This window comes from Diachasmimorpha longicaudata, chromosome 1, assembly GCF_034640455.1.
Source record: "Diachasmimorpha longicaudata isolate KC_UGA_2023 chromosome 1, iyDiaLong2, whole genome shotgun sequence".
Taxonomy (NCBI): Eukaryota; Metazoa; Arthropoda; class Insecta; order Hymenoptera; family Braconidae; genus Diachasmimorpha; species Diachasmimorpha longicaudata.
Window position 1 is genome coordinate 14,938,131 of NC_087225.1, and position 20,674 is coordinate 14,958,804.

General features: G+C 36.8%; 1 protein-coding gene across 1 annotated transcript; it reads left to right on the plus strand.

Annotated features, from left to right (window-relative positions):
- Positions 1-1,494: 1,494 nt before the first annotated feature.
- On the plus strand, positions 1,495-14,510 carry LOC135169145 (doublesex- and mab-3-related transcription factor A2). The gene is made up of 5 exons (XM_064133882.1): positions 1,495-2,658; positions 3,845-4,151; positions 12,167-12,603; positions 12,704-13,052; positions 13,270-14,510. Exons 1-5 carry the CDS (start codon positions 2,389-2,391, stop codon positions 13,593-13,595), a joined length of 1,689 nt encoding a protein of 562 aa, XP_063989952.1. The 5' UTR covers positions 1,495-2,388; the 3' UTR covers positions 13,596-14,510.
- Positions 14,511-20,674: the final 6,164 nt, after the last annotated feature.

Sequence of the window (20,674 nt, forward strand, 5' to 3'; positions counted from 1 at the left end):
TTCAATCTGTCAAAAGCCAAACATCAAAAATCAGAGGTATATTTCATTTTCGGAATATAGCGTAGAGCTTCTCCAATTTATATTTTCTTTTAGCGCTGTTTTTTTTGCTTTCTTTTTATCGATAAAAATGCCGAATTTTCTACTCCGTTGACATGTTGAATAAATAGTAAATTTATCTAAACTCATTCTGGGTGCAATTTATGAACTTTCATTTCATTTATGAATAGAAGACTTTTTTACCACTGAATTTGCACCTTCACCAGGCCCTACTCCACCAATAAGAATGCAGGTCTCAGTGACGATTGAGAGTAGATTTAAGAGATTAAAACTCTGTTACAATCGTACTCTTACGATATTGTTTGGCTTTTGAACGTCTCTCTATACTTTTCTAAACAACATTCTTCCGGGTATTATAGGATGTATACCTTTAAAAATCTGATGGGCTATCTCAATCTGATTGTAATCTTCTTGTGAAGGTTGGCGCGATTTCTCGTTTGTTGGCAAACATCGTAATTCGAGATTATGTATCCCTCAAGTGTTTTCTCAAACAATGTATCTCGATCACGATAGCTATCGGATATTTTTTCTCTTCTCGCTCGATATAATACAGAAGCGATCTTTAGGTTACATGAATGATGGGAAACTGCGTTTTTTCAGGAGCAGGTACCTGTTGCCTCGTAGTAACTGTCTGATGGTTGTGGAAATTCTCAGAAAAAAAAATCACAGGTACGTCCCTCCACAGATATCTAGAGATTAGATTAGATTCGACCAAATACGAATAATTTTATTGATTTGGTCGAATTTTTCAAATTTCTTGGAAACGAAGGAAAGAAAAATAAAGCTTTAAAAATATGTAGAATATTTGTGTTTGAATATTGTTAACAGAATAAAAGAATTTTGAGTAAACTTTTATTCTGTTGAAAAGCAAAGGAAGAAAATAGCCTTAATGGATTTAAATATTTTAATGGGTACCTAGTGAGAAGCAAATAAACTTTTTCATTGTCCTTAAACTTTCACCTTAGAATCATATGAGAAGCCTGGATTTTCTATCTTTCGGGGTTTTTTTCACCAAGGCTGACAGTTCATAGATGCCATGTGCATGTGCCAATTAAGTCTCTCTATCGAATTCGATCGCTAACAAAAACGACGAGTTTTCAGCTTTGAAGAAGAAAAAAACTCGAGGCTCTCCTTCCCACCCTCAAAGTTCCCTTAAATGAAATAAATCGAAGCCTTTTGTCTAAAAGTCCACCGAATACAGCCCTGGTTTTGCAAATGAAAAAAATACGAGGCGAAAGTGAATGATTTGTCTAAACAGCATTGAACATAAACTCTCATCAAATGTAGATGCACGTAACAGCATGCAGTGGCAAGTTAGACAGCCTGCAAAAATACAATAATACCGGGGAAGGTTGGGTTCTATAGAAATAGAGAATAGTAGGATATAAACTCTTAAACATCAACTGCTGTGGTAACCGTCTGGGTTGGTAATATAATTCCACCAATAGTAGAGTTGAGCAGGGCAGGCGTGGCCCGTACAAGCCAGTGGAGGGTTACGTATGGTTGAAACTTCGGGGTGGGTACACTGTGGCACTGTACTTTTTATTTCACGCTTTTCACCAGTGGTGGGGCAGTACGGAATAGTTAGTTTGAGGCATCGATCCCCTCTCCACCTTTTGTGGAGGAATACCATCCGCCTCTGAACCACCCTCACCACTGTCAACTACCCCCACCATATGGCCATTGAGAATGCTGCAATTGTTGACAACGCCTCGAATATTCGACACTTGGCGCCCAGAGCGTAAAGTAACTCCCGACAATCAGGATGGTGCAAGTTTTTCCGGATAGAGCGTAATCCGCGAGCTCAAATGATTATTTTCTAACTTGCCATGTTGGATTACGGATAATTATTGGGTAACGCTCTCGATGGATACTCGGCTGGCCAATGTGAATTTATAATGAAATACTTAGCTACGGTGATGCGCAAACATTGACGAAGATAGTTACTATCACAGTAGTCGGTGATCGTTGGTTGGCTGGAGGGCAGGACGAATGAGACATTGCGACATTGCGCGGGTTAAGCATTGCGCATATACCTCCCCGCTTGAGAGTTGAGAGTGCAAGGCTTTACCGATACCGACGGCCAAATCCCAATGACGATTTGAATAGTCAGGAAACGTGATACCATCTCCAATTGGATTGAAACATTTAGCCCGACGTGTATACCATATCATTTGTTGCATCTTCTTTTTCTTTTTTTTTTGCCACATGTGAAACAGTGACTTTGTGCTAATGAAAGCGTGGATGGTTTTCAACTTTTTATTCTTCTACGTGATGCTTTGGAAATCTTTTGACTCTTCTCGGTTATCGGTATATTGTCTGTGATATATTATGTCGTTACCGCGGGGTGTTGGTTTGGGCGTTGACGTGGGCCAGTTGATGCAGCATCAGCAGCAACAACAGCAGCATCACGTGCTGCCTGCTGCATTCTTTCTACGTGCTAGTGCTGAACGGTATCAGAGGACACCCAAGTGTGCGAGATGTCGGAATCATGGGGTTGTGTCAGCTTTGAAAGGACATAAACGCTACTGTCGTTGGAGAGACTGCGTTTGTGCTAAATGCACCTTGATTGCAGAAAGACAGAGAGTTATGGCTGCACAGGTTGGTTTCCAACATAATTTTTACATTTTCACAAATCTTGCTTGATTTAATATATATAGCTATCTTTTACAATTATTATAACAGTAGTTTACAATGAAGGAGACAAAAATTGAAAAAAAAATCGTTACATAATTTAGAAGTGAAAATTTTTCCTTTTTTCAATTTTTACGATATTTCTCACTTTATTTTTGTTGTATATCGAGTAATGAGATTTGTTTTTAATTCATAATTTTTTAATATTAGTTGAAAATGGAATGGTCGTTGAATTTTAAATTATGAACTTGACATGAATTTATCTATAATAAAAATGGAAGAAAAAAAAATTATCCATTGTAGATAGTTTTTTTTTCTTTATAATTTGTAAAAATAATTAGTAATGTATCTTGGGAAATAAAGAAAATGCTGGAGCTCCACCTCCCCGCGTAGGTGATTCCCTTGGTAACTGTCTTACCTTTCGTAATTTAAGTCTCCTCTCACTCGGGTACACTGTTGCCGAATAACGTATTTATAAAGGTGGGCAGGTAAAGCTTGAAATATAATCAGCCTATCGTGTCACATTACGGAGCTACGGCATTTATTTTCTGTATACTTTTCAACCCCTCGTTGTAACCCGCCTCTTCAAGTTTTTTTCAACTCTCTTCACTTTTCTGCTTTTTCATCCCCTCGTGTTATATTATGCATCTGTATGTATTCGTCTTACAATTCGTGTTTCCTATTACGAAAAATGACACCGGGTTAGTGATACATGAAGGGCCATGAGGGACGATAGAATGGTTTCTCAGTTAAATTTAATCATTTATCATTTATTAACTGTACTTGAATTCATTTCCATATCTTTCGTATGAACAGAAGATTACGCGTACGAATAAATTTAATACAGCTGGCTCTTCAATTAAAAATGTGTCAATTAATTTTATTGGCAAAGCGTTCAGTGAGAAAAAAACATTATTTTCCATTTTTTTTTCGATCCATTTATTTATTTATTTTCCATTTTTTTGTATCTAAAAAATATTGTTGATTTTCTCCAATAACATTTATTTTACTACTCAATGTATTTGACACAAAAAAGTTATTATAAAAATTTGGTTAGCTTTTCGAGATATTCATTAAACATTGCAATTGGAAATATTTGAGGAACCTTTTCAGTTGATAAAATTGTCTCCAGTATAAATTTTGCTCGATTCAGGTAGCTTTGAGAAGACAACAGGCGCAGGAAGAAAGTGAAGCCAGAGAACTTGGCCTCCAGCTGCAGTATAATAATGGTGCATGCCCAAGTAGTTCGGTGATGTCAACGTCTTCGTCAACAGTATCTAATCGGGATAGTCCGCCACCGCATCCCCATGTATCGAGTCCTGCCGGCCTAGCAATTGCTGCTGCTGCTGCTGCTGCACAGATTCAAACTCAGTTACATCAGCAGAATGATTGCAGTTTGCTGAGAATGAGAGTTCCCGATGGCTATCCGTCGCCGGACAAAAACGAAGGATCTATCACTGGTGAGTGTATGTTTTTCATTATTTAATCTATAGTCCTCTTGAATATTAGGCCTGTGATGTTTTTACTGCACAATTTTGTTCGCAGAAAAATTAGTAAAATTGATTGTGTAAAAAACAAAAAAACAAGTATAGATTACATACAGATAAATTAACGCAAATGATGGAGATGCTATATACGTGTTTTCATTAAATAAATATATTTTTTAAACATATTGTGCAAAAAATATTAATCTCGCCGTTCGTTCACTGATTGCCCAATTTGCTTAAAAAAATTATTGACGATTTTGCCATTTTCGATATCTCCATTATTTTAATAAAAAATTACGTGACATTTTAGTGATATTTCTAACTACCAAATGTTTTATTAATTATTGATATTTCTTGAGTTCGATCATTTGTCATGTGTTCACTTATTGATTCATCCATTTATACATTTACTCGAAGTAGATTTCATCTGTTCTGACTCCTCCAGGTGTTAATTAAAGTATTATAAACTCAAATGAAAGCCCTTTGGGGGTCGACACGCGCTCATCTAAGGCCATTAGTTGCCCAAGAAAAATACTAAGTAGTGCTATAGAGCTCGAGAGTCAGCGCGTGTGCTCCTCTAACAGACCTTTTACCCACATTTGAGTGTGTTGAAAAGAAAAAAAAATGATTGTGAAATAAATGCGTATTTCAATGTGTACTAACGATCAACGGTTTTCATTTGAGAAAGTTTTGTTCAAGTGCGGTGGCACAATGGCGCGCCCAGTGACTTATATGACTCCTTGTGACGACTACTTTTGTCCTGGATCGTTTTTGTACAATAGTTAAAGATTTATGATACTTGGACGTGTGGCCAACAATCTCCACTTGATTCGCGTGCCGGTTAATTGTTCATTTTATCAATGTTTTTTGCTCTTTTCGTGGAAAAAAAAAAAAGCCATTTTTCATTTTCTAACAAAAATACGGAATTACAAGTTATAATTATTCAATTGATTGTCCTCTCTATCTCTATTTACAATTAAATTTCTCCCATAACTCCTCTCAACTTGAATTTTTCCACGACACTGTTATTAGCCCCATTCAAAAGCAGTTATAGAAACTTAACTCAAGAAATTCCACCAGTAGTAATTGAATTTCTCGGGCCAGTGCCTTCCAGCCAGGAAAATCTTGGAGAGAGGAAATGGTACTTGGATGGTTAGTACTTAACTGAATATCAACCAACCACTGTGCTCCTGTCTCCTCACTCCTTGGAAAATACAGATATATTATGCGTTTATATATTGAATGAAATTGTAAGGGTGATGTGGCCACATGTAAGTGTACAAGTGCTGACTGGAATGAGAGTGAGTATGGATCGGGGGGATGCGGACGTATCCAACTCGAGTTGACTTGGATCATCATGATCCCCATTATATGTGGACACTCGAGGGCCAAGAAATTTTACTCGTATTCATATGTCGAGGGAAAATTGTCATGCATACAAGCTTATACATCACGTGTTGTAGACGATCAGAGAGGAAAACCACTTGAAAAGGGAACTCGAGTTCGTCCAACTCTGGACTTTACTCTTTTAACTCACGATTTCACTATCCCAGACCCTTTCTCCCCCAATGTTTGTACGTGCTAGCATGAATTCATTATACAGTTCGACTACTTTGCCTAGTTTTTTTTTTTATTCTAGGAAATATTTATCTACTCTTAATATGCTCTCGAGATATTTCTCATCAGTTTTTCCCTCAAGTCCTTTGATTCAAATAAAATTTGTTGAATAACAAATGAAAGAATATGGAGTTGGTACGAAGTACTTTCTTACACCGAGATAGATCAGCATTACGAAGACAAGAGTAAAGAGACAAAAAGTTTTGTACGCGAAGCCAAGAAACTTTGTCCCAGGCGGCATTTCACCTTCCGCTTCTGGCGTCGACACCAGGAAATTATTTTCACTGTACCGCCACTTTACAATGGATTTTTTTTTTCTTTGAACTGTTCGAACTGAATTGTCGATTCTTTTTTAATGTATTTAACCGATATCTCTTCATTATCTGGATTTGAATTAATCTTACATAATGCTCAAGTATATTTATGCATTTCAATTTTTAATAGTCATCTTTTAAAAAACTATTGAAAAAATTGAATATGGACAAAGCATTAATTCAACATAAATTCAATTGATGGCAATGATAGCAAATTTTTAACTTAAAAAATGTGACCCAATGCTTGAATATTTTAAAAAATGAAGACTTGTTTTATCATTATTGTAAATGATGATAATATACCTCAACCTAATTCCTCGCAAAAATCATTTATCAAAATAATAATAAAAACTATGGAAAAATACGACTGATGCATATGTATATCTTTGAAAAATGGACTTGGTGACCAAAGCTAGCCGTTTATTTCCTCAAACAACATCACTCAAATCATTTACCCACCTTGGCACGTAGTCACACACTCGGAAATATTATTTGCAAAAATGAGTCAGGGAAGAGGTGACGACCCCAAGAAATGTGCGAGGGTGCGGAATGAGGGGAATATCCATGGCACAGAGGCAAACCATCAGAGGAGGGAGCGCCCAGGGTATGTTTACCTAGATGTACCCGGGCGTGCAAACGTCACGCAGGACATGTTTCTTACCAAGTGTTTGTACTAAAGTTTTACCGTCGACTCTTTTCAATTTTCTCTCCAATCCTCTGTCCGGTGTATGATAACGATAAAGATGAGAATCATCGCAGAGAAACCCAAGCAGTTCTAATGAAAAATACAACTCCCCTCGAGCCCGTGAAGAAAAGGTTTCTCACGCATAATTACTTTTCTCTTATTCTTTGGAATTATAAAAAAAAAAAAAAGGCAAAAAATCATATTGATTTGCATTGATTGATTTATTCATGTATTTCATTATTCATTTATTGAGAAGACTTTGCACTATTGACGTCACTATGTGGGCAAATTAAATTAAATTTCTTCAAGTTTTTAATTGTCCCGGAAAAACTGGGACATAATTTCATGATTTTGAAAATTTCCTAAACTATTTCATCCATAGAAAATGTGTTAGATGCGGATTTCCAATATCTCTGATAACAAGAATTGTTCAAAAAAATCTATGCACTGATGTAATTTTTTTATCCAAGGTTCGTCAAATTTGTAAACCTTTTACGAAATTCAATGGAATCAGCCCGTGTATGAGAAGTATCGAGGGGACGGAAAATATAACGGTGCAACAAAAGGCAAACCTTCGCCGCGAAACAATTAAAAACGTTTTGCTCCATCGCTTCCACATTCTCTCCCCGCCCTCTGGCTTTTTCTCGCTCTTTCGAGCCCTCGTCTTTTTCTTCTTCATTTCGAGTCAAAACAGCTTAACCCGACTAACCCCACCCATCCCTTACACATACACCAACGTGTATATGGAGAAAAGTGGAATTAAAAAAAATGGTAAAATAGTGGAGAATGTGCGATAGGGTTGGAGAAGAACAAAAGGCAAATCGGCGACGATTTAATGACTGATCGAGCGCTGTTGCATGCTCTGTTGCTGTCGTGAACCCAGCCACAACCCCATCACAGTTGATCGCATTTCGCCTTCTCCCCCTTGCCGTCATTTTCTTTCGGCGAATGAATGGAAAAAAAAGTTTTTTTTTCTTCATCGCAACGGGTTTTAGTGTTTTTCAGGCGTATCGATACGTGGATAATGAGGTTCTTTTGTTGGACACTGAAAGGAAGGTCTCATAACGGTAATTACCGAGTTTAGTGACGGAAAGTTGAAAAATTTGATTCCAATTGATTATGGGGATGTATTATTGGAGATATAACATTACGTTGAATTCCAACAACCTCAATTCACATAAATAAATTTCATCTTGATGGAAAATTATTAACTAAAACGACAACAACAAATTAAGCTGCCCAATTTCATCATATGCATAAGTAACTCATCTCCCATCAGTTTTCAACGGATGCTATTGAAATTGTTTTATGTTCCTTCGTTCCAACAATGGCTTTGATAATTCATGGGATCTCGCCTGTTACAAGGGAACGACCGCGACATGTATGCGTGTATGAGTCCGTTTTACCCGTGGGGTGAGATCTGTGGATGAAAACTGTGACGCCTAACTACCTAATTTATTACCTCAAGTAGACATCACCGATTCCCTCGGTTCTCCGTTATAATAAAGAAAAACTGTCCCAATTGCAAATTAACAACAAAAAAAAAGGCTATATTGTCCTTCATTTTTTTCGAAGCATTAACATAATAATGAGGGTATGGATTAATATTTTTAATCCAATACAATTGATTATGTTGCACAAATATCGAACACGTTTGAAAATCCTGTCACCCCTATGGCCAAGTCTACCGTGACAGTCATATAGAAGAATATTTCTATTTTTCACAATATGAGAAATATATAGATGAATTATATGTTTTAAAAATCCATTTATTCATGATAAAGGGCTTAACATTTGAACTGTGAGAGCATGTAAAAAGGAAAGATCATTGGAACAAAACCGATTGAGCCCATTCTCTACCCACTTCAGACTGTTTCACCTTAACCATCACCTCCAACAATACCCACAGATCCTTGGCAATGTGAGACTGGTGGCAAATTTATAGCTATGTTTCCCGTCCTCCACAGTAGCCCACGCTTGTGCAAAGGGTTGACACGTCCCCAAGAGGAGCCATACGGAAGGTGTATAGTTGGGCTGTGTCCTATTGCTCCTATTCTACTATCTCCATTATGTTCCCAAAAGGGGGTGGGAATGCAAGCTTACCACCCCCCACCCGTTCAGCTTTCCCCAAAAGCTAACGTAGGCCGGAAACCACCACCACCTCCACCCAGCCAACATCTATATGCCATTCTAAATTATTCGCGCATTGTCCCAGCTTGATTCCATTGTCCGTGTCTGTCTCCACCGCTTATCCAGGGATAGTATACGCAGTGGGAGAGGAGATAGATACCCACCGCGAGAGAATATACCGCACCTCGTCGTCCGCCACGAGACACCCCGTGACTGCCACCATGGCATTTCACTCCCTCCTTCCTCCTCTACTCCCTCATTTTCCATACCCAACAATTCGTTATATATACATCATCACACTTGTACAAGCCACTCAGTTTGAATATGTGTAGTGGTGGCGGTGAACAAGGATGGGAAATATACATTCAACTGACCCTTCAACGGGAGGAGTGAGAAGCTGGCGATATATCTGACGTTAAATCCATCCACATTTAGAGATTGTTTGTCCTTCAATGGGAATACCGCGCTTGCACTTATGCTGAGGATATGTACGCCAGATCGGGTAGAGGGAGAGGAGGGTGGGGGCGGGGGGGGGGGGGCGGGGTGCTTGAAACGTATTAACGTGTGTCTGGGACGTCTCGCCTACTGGTACTCGGACATCCTCTTCATGCAGTTTGTAAAAGTCGTCATATTCTCGGGTGAGGCTTTTTTTTTTTTCTTTTTGTCAGTTTTCAATAATCGGTGAGGTTAATCTGGGGGAAGTGATGGAGACGATGATATTTAAGAAATCCCGACTTTTTATTATGGTTGGATTTTTTGCTGATAGATATACCACAATAACTTTAATTATGCCTATAAATATAATGTCACTTTGAGAATTTTCCCTATTAAATGCTGAAGACCTCATTTTTTCGTATAATATCAAGGTAATTTGTGTGAAAAAACAATTGATGAAAAAAGTTATGCTGTTTCATCATGATTCTAATTTTTTTTATATACTCAAATATAGTTGTAGTAATATTTAGACTGTATATTATCAATTTCCAATTACACATATTCATGATCATTAACCAATAAAATTTATTCAATTAACAGCAACTTAGAGATATCTCGTATCGAATATAAAATAGATAAAGTGTTATAATGGTGGGGCAGATACCTATTACAGAAGTAATACCCTAAGGTAGTAAATTCGAAACGCTATCGCGCATAATAATCTCCTAGAAACGATGAATAGGCTGTTATGGATCGTTTAATAAAGTGTCGACGACGGGGTTAACTATATCTATGTCGTAGATGTGTTTCCCTGTTGGGCATTACGAGGGTTGAAATAGTCAACGGAAATAGGGAGCGAGGTCATGCCACCCTCTTAGATGCATTCCTCGCATTGCTTTTTGCTGAAGTCATCTGTGAGAATATTCAGAAATATTTAGTATCCTCTTATTATTAATCCAAACCAGGTTAACAATAGTGGTCTTAATGCAGAAGAGAACTCTTTTTTTTTTTCTCAGATTGATGCACATTTTTTAATTATACAAAAATCATTAACAGCCAAATATATATTATTGACTCGTTATAAATTATTTCTATATCAGCATTAATTTTATCATTTATTAACCAATTAAGTGAATATGACGCATGGAATTATTTCCTTTTTTCTGCTCGGCTATTCAACTTTCCAAACGATTCTTTAATCCTACATATTTTCTCTCTACCCCTACCAATACTCTTCTCAAACGTAGTATATTTTTTTTTTCAAATACATGAACTCGTCCCAACCCACACAGGTTTTCTCTCTTAATGATTATAAATCAACTGCCCCACTCGAGTATCAGATACTTGAAAACACCGGGGTATAGAGTATCCCGCCACTGGTCAGTCAGAAATACCCTCAATTTAACTCATAAAAACATTTTTCTCTCAATAGCGAGTTTCAGCTATTCACTTGGTTTTCAAATGTATTAATAAGTGAAAGAGTATGAGAGGAGTTTTTACAAAGGTATAGATGTAGTCTGTATTCACGGTGCTCCCGCGTGAAATATCGGTCTCGGTTTTGATTGGGATATTGCTTCACCCTTGCACAGTTGCTTATTTAGTTTCTCTACTGTCAAAATATATATTTGAGCATTTGAGATATATGATGCGATGTTCTTCATGGCAATGAATTTTCATCGTGATGGGGGAGAGAAGTGCTTGTGAAAAATTTCAACCTCAAAATAACAGTATTGTGCCATAGTGTAGTTCTTAATTTCCACCAAAAATCGTCTCGATTCAGTTCAAATGACTGCAGTTATTTCTTGCTCAAATGATTAGCCCTAACGAGATGAATAGAAAGACAGAATGGGGTGGAAACACTTTCGTAGCTCCTTTCACCTTCCACGTATGCTATATATATATATATATATATATATATAGTATCCGTTAATAGTCCTTGAAAGTTAACCCACCACTTGAAACACGACCATTATCCCTGGATGAGTGCGTGGTTGTGCACGTGTACTTGCGGCTAACTTGCGTTTAACAATTCTCGTGTATAATACCTTTTTATTCTCTATCCTTTTTTTTCCATTTTATATATCTCTCCATTGCCAATATTTTTCGGCGTACTAACAGGTACCAACAATAACTTAAAGCAGGTAGTAAAGAACTGAAGAGGAATGTAGTTCTTATCCTCTTGTAACACGTGTCGATATTTTCATTGCTATTATTTTTCATTGTGTACAATTTTCACTTGAGTATAGAGTACGCTGTGGAATAAAAAAAGGCCACACTCATTGAACCCGCGGGTTTTTGGCAGCTTTCAATCAATACAATAGCCCCCATTCCAATGTTTTTGGATGATGATATGACCATCAGCACTTGAGAGAATATTGCGTTATTCATTTTTCGAGAGACAAACATATTCCATTGAATGAAGCGTCCAAGGTTCATCCACCAGAAAATACATACATACATTAATGTTGATTAAGTGGTTCATGTAACGAGCATTTGAAACGATGGAAAGCTATTATTTCCCAGAAATGTCATAAGAGCTTCCTTTCAGAATAAGAAAGTAATAGTGCCTCGTGCATAGAAACAACACTTTAATCTTGAAATTGTTAGATGAAAAAAAAACAAACATGAAAAATGTGAAAATTATACATCGAAAGATAATCAGCGAGTGACGTAGAGATATTATACTTATTCAAATTTCTGGTTAGCGCTCCTTATATGGACAATCCCTCCATAGTTCCCTCGTTATGTGAATTTTCGTTGAAATATCTCCGTTGCCATTATTGTCACTCTTTTATTATCACTTCCAGGAGTCAAAAGAGCACGAATAACTGTAGACTCAATAACCGAGGATGACAGAGATTCGGATTCTGGTGCGGAAACGAGACCATCAGCGAAATCAAGATCCCGATCCCGATCTCGCTCCCGTTCTCACTCAGCAAGCCGTACTCATGCCAGTGGATCAAGTGGTCATGGTATGGCCAATGAATCGGATTCACTGATCGGTAGAAAAAGGGAAAACAGTGGTAATGAAACGGACGATGGGAGTCCAGAGCCAGGGACTCCTAGCCCCACCCACACACCACCCTTAACACCAGCATTGACTCCACAGAGGGTTGACACTCCTGCGCCTGAGAATCTCAGTCTCCGAAGAGCGTCGAGGTCCCCGCAGACACCTACTCAAACGGTTTTGCAGGCAGTTGATCTGGTCCAGCCAAGGCAAACTCCACCGCCATCTTCTTTAGCGGTAAGTAGAGAAAAGAAAAGAATAGTCATGAAAATAAGTCAGCGGGTAAAATGATAGAAATATATATATATATATTTCTTTTTGGAATTTCTGAAAGCAGGCGGCAGCGGCAGCCGCCCATTTCTCCCCTTACGCTCCCCTTTACGGCCCAGCCGCGAGTTCCCTATACTGTTCGCCAGCTCTATATCAACCACAACATCATCATCATCATCACCTAACCACTGAACCTCGAGAGATTCAAATGCAGATGCAAATGCAGATGCAAAATGTTCAAGCTTGTGGTCTCCAAGTTCAACAGCACTCACAGCAGCAGCAACAGCAGCAGCAACAGCATCAGCATCAGCATCAGCATCAGCAACAACAACAAAGATCACCCGTTGATGTATTATTAAGGGTTTTTCCTGGAAGACGACGAGCCGATGTTGAGGCACTTTTGCATCGTTGTAAAGGTAAAACATTTAATTAATTCTCTGGCTGAATTAATAATATTCTTTCTCTATTAGTAAATAAATAAATATCTTGATTTTCATGTCAGTAACAGCATCATTTCAATCATTCATTATACCGGTCCATATTTTTCCAATCAATATTCAATAGCCCCCACCCTCCCCCAGTAATAATAGAGTCAACTTGAATATTTTTCCCAATAAATTGATAATTGCGTAGGTGATGTAGTGTCAGCAATGGAGGTCCTAGTCTGCGAAGATAATCTTCAACCAAAATCAGCATTTTCTCCTTTGGCGGGAGCACTGGTATCAGCAGCAGCGGCATCAGCTGCCTCATCAGCCAGTGCTTATGTATCCCGCGGTGGTTACTGCGGTCCCAGCCCACCGACCCGCCACAGATTTCTCGCAGCTCCCTATACGGGAACGGGTTACCTCCCCACCGTCATAAGGCCACCAAATCAGGGCTCACATGCTAATGGTACAGGCGACGCCTACCGGGAAACCAGTCCCGATGACGCAAGTGACAAAACCAGTTACTCCGAGTGACCTACCGAACTCGTTCAACAAATACCCTGGAGCTACCCATAGTCCCTCGCATTACCAACTTCGAGGAAGTGGAGAAAACTGAAAAAGATGGCCAAATTATGACATGTGAATATGCACATGGAAGATACTTAAGATATCTTTTATTCAAGTGAAACATAACCATTTAAGGTAGCGTGGCCGTCTTGAGACTCTAGTTGGAAAAAAAATTCTGCGAAAATTACTCACTATTTTAATGGTAAATAAAATGGAATGTCACGTTTCTGTGTTTATGTCATTGATTGTGATTTCAGCATTATATCCTTTGAAATTTCCGGACAATTTTCCATTTATAAAAGATTGAAAATTAATTTTATTCGATTCCACTATAGACTCAAATAATGAAAATTAATTATTTATTGATAAACAATGGTTATAAGAGGGATTCTTTTCATTTGATGATATTTTCAAAATGAAGTAAATTACGACGATGCTACCTTAATCGCGTTCAAATACCTTTTATGTGTGTAGATAATTACAACTCATATAACGGATGAAGAAATAAAAAGACTTAATAGTGTGAACGTAGATAGAATCGTTGATATGAATACCAATAAATGATGAAATAAATAAATTCTAATAAAATAGTCAAACTGTAATAGAAAATACAACTCTGTAAATAACCGTTCATGATTTTAAGATAAATTATGTATTATCAAAATTTATTCGATATATCATCATGCAATACACATTCAAGAATGTGACAAATTTTCTTTTTGGTGCATTCAATGTTCTGAGGAGAATGACGGTGACACGAGCTATTGAGTTTAAATTGTATAAGATTGAATTTTGACCACATGATTGTGTGAGACGATCATCTGTATAGACCGGAAAACCTCAATAAATCAATCATCCAGTATAAAAAGATAATGTTTCATTGATCGCACATGTCCCTGGTGAATTTTCATTTTTTTTTACTCATCCCCTTCCTTTTATTACAAGGAATATAGAGAAGGGAGAGAGTATCTGGGTTACCTGGGATATGTCTCCCCAGGCGGAAGTAATTCATTTCGTGTTCAAATGGTAAAGCATACCTCAATTAAGTCGAGAGTATCCGATTTCCGGTGAAAAAAACTGGAAAATCAGGGGAATTCAAGAATTCTATCCCCCACGCCCACTGAAGGACGTCAAGTGGGTGATTTTTGAACACGCATCAATGAAAAAGAATGAATAGAGGGGGAAGAAAAATGGCAAACTATATTTTGTTGCCAAATAATGAGGCAATTTATTCTTTTTCTATCAATCGAAATGGATAGAGTAAAATTCCTATTATTTCTGTGAATAATTATCGTGAGATTAAAAATTGACAATTATTAACCAAAGAAAGAAAAGTGAAAATTTTAAGTTAATAATAATAATATATACCCATTCTTATATTTGACATACCATACTCACTGGCAATCATTAGTATCTCTAAAATAGAATAACTAAATAAATATGTATTAACATTGACATATTTAGTTTTCTGAAACGAAAAAATTTCATTCGTTCATCCACAATAAATATCTTCACTAACGAATTCAATAGTGCCAGCAGTGTGAATGAAATCGCACAGTGCTTGTGTTTGTTTGAGATTTCACATACAAATACGAAGTGAATAGGAACAATGAATAGTGCGGCATCGATACTCGGTATAATCCAGGGTAAAGTTTATATCTCCTATACTCGACAATGGTTCCTGTTATTAACGAGCATCCGAGGGCTAGTATATCCCTGTGTGTTTATATGTCTGATGGCAATATAGAGGCACCCCCCGTTGAGGATGAAGGGTAGTGCTAGGTTGCTGGAGGTGGAGGTGGAGTGATTTCAGTATGCGCTGGCGCACTCACGAAAAATTTCCTAAATTTCTCATTCCTTCCTCACTCTCGTCGTCTCTACCCCACTTGCTTTTATATAATATAACCCAGGGTTACACTCTGGGGGTTATATTGTCTGCAATTTGCAGCTCAACGGGGAAACCTAAAGTGGAATGTTAAGCCTCATTTAATTGATATAAGCCAATTGAGTTGCTCAAACGTTCTTTCATCCCCGAAAATTCTCAGATTGATTCGCTTCTTCAGTGTCACTGGGTGTCAATGAAGGAGTCATTGAAGGAGATTGTTGCTAACGAAGACAAAAAAAGGGGGAGAGGGAGAGAGGGATGAGGGAGGGTTGGTCATTGATAATATGCATTCGATGAATCTCACAAGGAGTTATTTTCAATGACTAAAAGAGAGTTGTACTTGTTTCAAAAGTTGACACGATTTTACCACCTTTTATTAAATTATCATTATCGATATATCAATATTATAGCCGAGAAAAAGATTGAAAAAATAATCTGGATAAAAATTTTATATCTTCTATGTATATATGTATTTGTCTATTTTGTGCGACATTTTACAATTGTAGAAACAAAATTCAACTTCCACAACATTAGGAATTTGAGAAGTGTGAAAATTGTAACAATGGAAAAAAAAATAATAATAAAGGACGCCGAAGAAATTTCCTCTCTTTCCATTGCTTTTCCATTTCAGTGAAAGTATCATTACTTGAATGGGAGTATTCGATGGATTTCACGTGACCTCTTGAAAGAGTCAACATTTCAACTAAATACACCAGTCGGCAACACTTTTTATCTTCCTTCAATAACAAGAAAGATACTCCTCACCGGTGTCACTGTAGTATATTTCCCTTAAAAAATTGGGAAGTACTATAACAGGTAGGCGGACAGGTAAATGAGAATGTATAGATTTGTCTAAAAAAAATCTCCGTTGGAGGTTGAAGTGAACACTCTCGGCAAATATTGATACAAAGTGGTCACGAAACGTTAAAAGCTAAAGAGCCACCCATCATCTTATGCTTTATTGTTATTTGATGTGATCAACCAATATCCTATACAGGTTTTTTGAAAATTATTCTTACAACTTTAATTGATAAAGCAATTCACGTGAAAGAAAATAAATGATTTATAGGTTCTTTTCATTGTAGATACATTAAATCGGACATGAGTTACCTCTCTTTTATATTCTATAAAAATGAAAATTCCTGAAAAAGGAGATTGTTCGGTAATTTTAGAAAATTTTCCTCCCAGTGTTATAAACCAAATGAACTAAATATGAATAAATTGAAATACTGGCATTCACCTTCACAACAAGAAGTGAATGAGAATGGAAAGTGCGAAAGAGTGACTGGGATATTTTCATGAATTTAATTAATATTTCATTTGTATGCTATTTCTCCACAGCTTCACAGCATCCCCGTCCCTTCCATCGCTCACTCACCCTCCATTTTATTCACACAGATATACTGGAATTGTATTAATACACTAGCGTTGGAAAATGGAAATACGCACTCCAGTTACCACCGGCAACACGTACATTTCATCACTGTAGATGTGATTCTCCTCATCTTCGTATACATTATGTAATCATAGAAGTACATTGTACATGAGGTTTATGTATTTGTGGATGGTGAGGATGAGGAAGTGAAATAGAATTCCACATCACCTCACCTCGACCTTTCGACTCTGTCTGTATTTCAATTTAGCACCACCATTGTTTGATACTAATATTATTCAGTCAGTGGATTGTTTCTGGAAATCCTCATGTTCCTTGCACTCCAGATTCTTGAACTATTTAGGTATGGAAGCCAAGTTTTGCAATCAGTCGGCTAAAAGTCGTATAATGTCGATAAAAAATTATCATTCTTCAATCTTTTCAAGTGAGGAGAAATTGTAAATGGAACGTAAATAAAAAATGACTCATAATTGCTCATACAATTCAGATATTTAAAAATTCATAATTTTATTCTTCTACTATACTCTTGAAGATTTTCTTTTCATCAACAGATAAAAAATAAATAAAATATGTAACTCTATAGAAATTGGTATTTTCTTGGTTCTCTGTATCAGAAATGGCATTATTCTTTCTCTCCTCTATCTATTCCGCTGTTTCTCTTCTGTGCCTGTGTTTGGTGTTCGGAGAGATATAATATACAGTGTTTGCGTATCCATTAAGGCTTATACAATAACAACACATTCTTTCAAACAGTGTAAAGACCACTTTAAGTATCTCCGTATAATGTACTGGGTGAGATTATAATAAATAAGGGCTGCAAATAATTTTAATTGCGCGCAATATTTTTTCATTATACGGTGAAAACGGTCATCTTTAAATACATTTAAAGTTCAACGAAAATATTTTGAATTTTAAGAAAATTAATATATTAATTTCGTTGAATGATAATAGAATGAGGCTAACAATGCCACTTCTATCAACAATAAAGTACAAGGAATGAGAGAAATAAGGTGAACCTCGATATTGAATACCGTTTCACATGCCCTTCACGTAGCGAGGCACGAGAAATAGGAGAAAAGATGGGAGAAAGAGGTCTCTCCCACCATCCGATTCCCCACAAAGTTTCACGAGTGGTGGTAACCTTACACGCCACCCCTTGGACATGCCAGTGTACCTTCTCCACCCCCTTCAGCCTGACATTTCGTTCTATTACTCAACGATATTAAAATAGTCTTCTCTTTTGGAAAATGGAGGGTGATGAAAATTCACTCTTTCCCGCGAGCTTTCATCGACAAGCGCATAATTTAACGTATAATATCTGAGACGGTGGCACGTTATATTACGTATTGCTTTCTTGAATCGACCAATTTAATATATTTATCACGTTGAGAAAGGCTCTGCTATGTTCCCTTTCTACGGAGGAGAATGAGAGGAATGGAATTTTCATTTTGCGTGACAATGAATTCATCTGAGGTCAAATTCTATACGTGTTATCTATCGAGTATTATACTTTTATTGATGATAATTGTTGTAAATATTTAGACGATCGCTGACATTCTTATTATTTTAAATTCCAAGCCCTTTCAGCCATAAAGTTCATCAAACTCATAGATATTCTCCCAATTCCAAACTCGACTATGAAAAAAATTAAACATAAGTAAAGCTATGGTTAGCAGATGATGAACAACTACTGGTCAATTTTATATTTCTACTCTTTTTTAATTTTAAATTTATTCATTTTTCTTCACACTATTACTTGAGAGTAATGGTTAAACTGTTTATTAAAATGGGAACGACGTGGTAACGACTCGTCCACGCGGCTTAAATTACCCAAGGGGAGCGTCATCCTAAGAGAGGCTTTTTATTCGCAACCAAAGAAAAGATAAAATACTCTGTTTTAAATTGCAGTATAGAGAGCGGGAACTTTGGACGGGCGTTCGACGACTTAATTCTAAAGCGATTAGCTGCACGCGCGACAGGGCAAAGGTGTCAACCTGCAATTGACAACGTGGCACGATATAACCCGGGGGTGTATATCCGTTCTTTTTAATAACAGCGTGGGGAGTGGTGAACCGCAGTCAGTTACACCGCACACCGCGGTATATTAAATACAGGTCGAGATCGAGATTTATTTCAACTAGTAAACATAATAGATTCATCACTTGGTTGAGTTTAATCATTCCATTATGACAAATTATTTCCTAATTTTCAAGTTTTATGCTCAATAAAACAAAATCTTTTATTCACATTTCAAACAGAAAATCTAAATGGTAATTTAAATTTTCAAAATTTCATCTTTTTTTGTTATAAATAAGGTAAATCAGTTAATCTCATTGAATGTTTATAGCGAATCAGAAATTCAAAATTAATGATAATTTAATTGCATATCTGCTACTTAAATAATTGAAAATTCGATATGTAAATAAATTTCGTGTACTGAAGAAAAGAAAAATGAAAAAAATTCTATCTTGGTGAATAATAATAATGAATAATCATTAAAACTGGTTTCACTGTAACGAAGAAACAAAAATAAAATCTCAACGATAATTGGCTGAAAATATCTGGCCAATTGAATTCTCGCTGATGGACATGAGTGTTTTCAACGACATTCTTTATGATATTCGTTCACACAAGGGCCTCGACAATCATCGATCCCAGTTCGAAAAGTCCCCAACATTATGATTCCCACAAAATTCCATGATTGCTGAAGATAGAGGACATTCAGCCATTTCATATTTTTCCATTCGTTAATGTTAATTAGTCGACAGTGACGTGATGGAGTGCACTCTGTGTGGGTGAGGAAATTTCATGTCGTTCGATTATTACGAATATATTCACCAATGGTGAACTGGAATATAACACTCCTTCCCTACCTCCCCTCGTGGCTTCACATACCGGAGAATTGGACATTTGGATTTAACCGGTATGTGACTGGTGATTCATCCATTTCAATGAGAAGGACCAATATTATGTGGCCGTCTAGTGAATGCATATTAAATTATTAGGAGAAAAATAATAAGTTTTCCTCGTTTTTATGTAATATGGAATTTCACATTGCCTTGTCGATACACAATTCTAATATTTCTTCACCTTTAGAGGACTCAATTGAGAAAAATATGTTAAAAAATTGATCGAGTATTGAATTTCTTATACACGCTGAGATTTACTCCACAAGTATAATATATAAATAAAATCGCTTAAGAGTCCATTGTTCGATGAATTGTTTTCCATAGCGAGGCCAAATGATATAGGTACATGAAAAAACCATTTCTAAAGAAAAGTATATTAGAAGAAGGGGGTGAAGAAGAAGGGGCACATACATTGGACTGCTATAACCTGGGTCAAATAAAGAATGAGAAGACGACGGGGTGTTTCACCGCAGGATTCTCGGCGTACTTCACATTACCCGGTACACTATACCAACCTCAAAAATAATATGTGCCTATTATACAATAAAAATCCGTCATACCTATTTTCATTCCTTTCCTTTCGTGGGTTTGAAACACACACCCTCGTTTATGGTAGAATAAAAGGAGCACTGCGGGATATTCCAGAAGCTAAGAATTCTCGAGTGGATCATGGATATGAGGATATATAACGTAAATTGTACCACATATTCATTGGGATATTCGAGAATGTATTATGGGTTTCATTTTTTTTCTGAAATCAAGTGACCGAAAAATTTATAACGGAAACACATAATACAATATATTAAGAAAGAACAGAGAGAAATCTATTCAACTACAAAATTATGTAAATCCCGTTTTT

Excerpts from the sequence above, each read along its gene's own strand:
- LOC135169145 (XM_064133882.1), top strand. The coding sequence starts at position 2,389 with ATGTCGTTACCGCGGGGTGTTGGTTTGGGCGTTGACGTGGGCCAGTTG. Across the intron at positions 2,659-3,844 it reads AGAGAGTTATGGCTGCACAG|GTAGCTTTGAGAAGACAACA; the intron begins GTTGGTTTCCAA and ends TGCTCGATTCAG. Across the intron at positions 4,152-12,166 it reads AAACGAAGGATCTATCACTG|GAGTCAAAAGAGCACGAATA; the intron begins GTGAGTGTATGT and ends TATCACTTCCAG.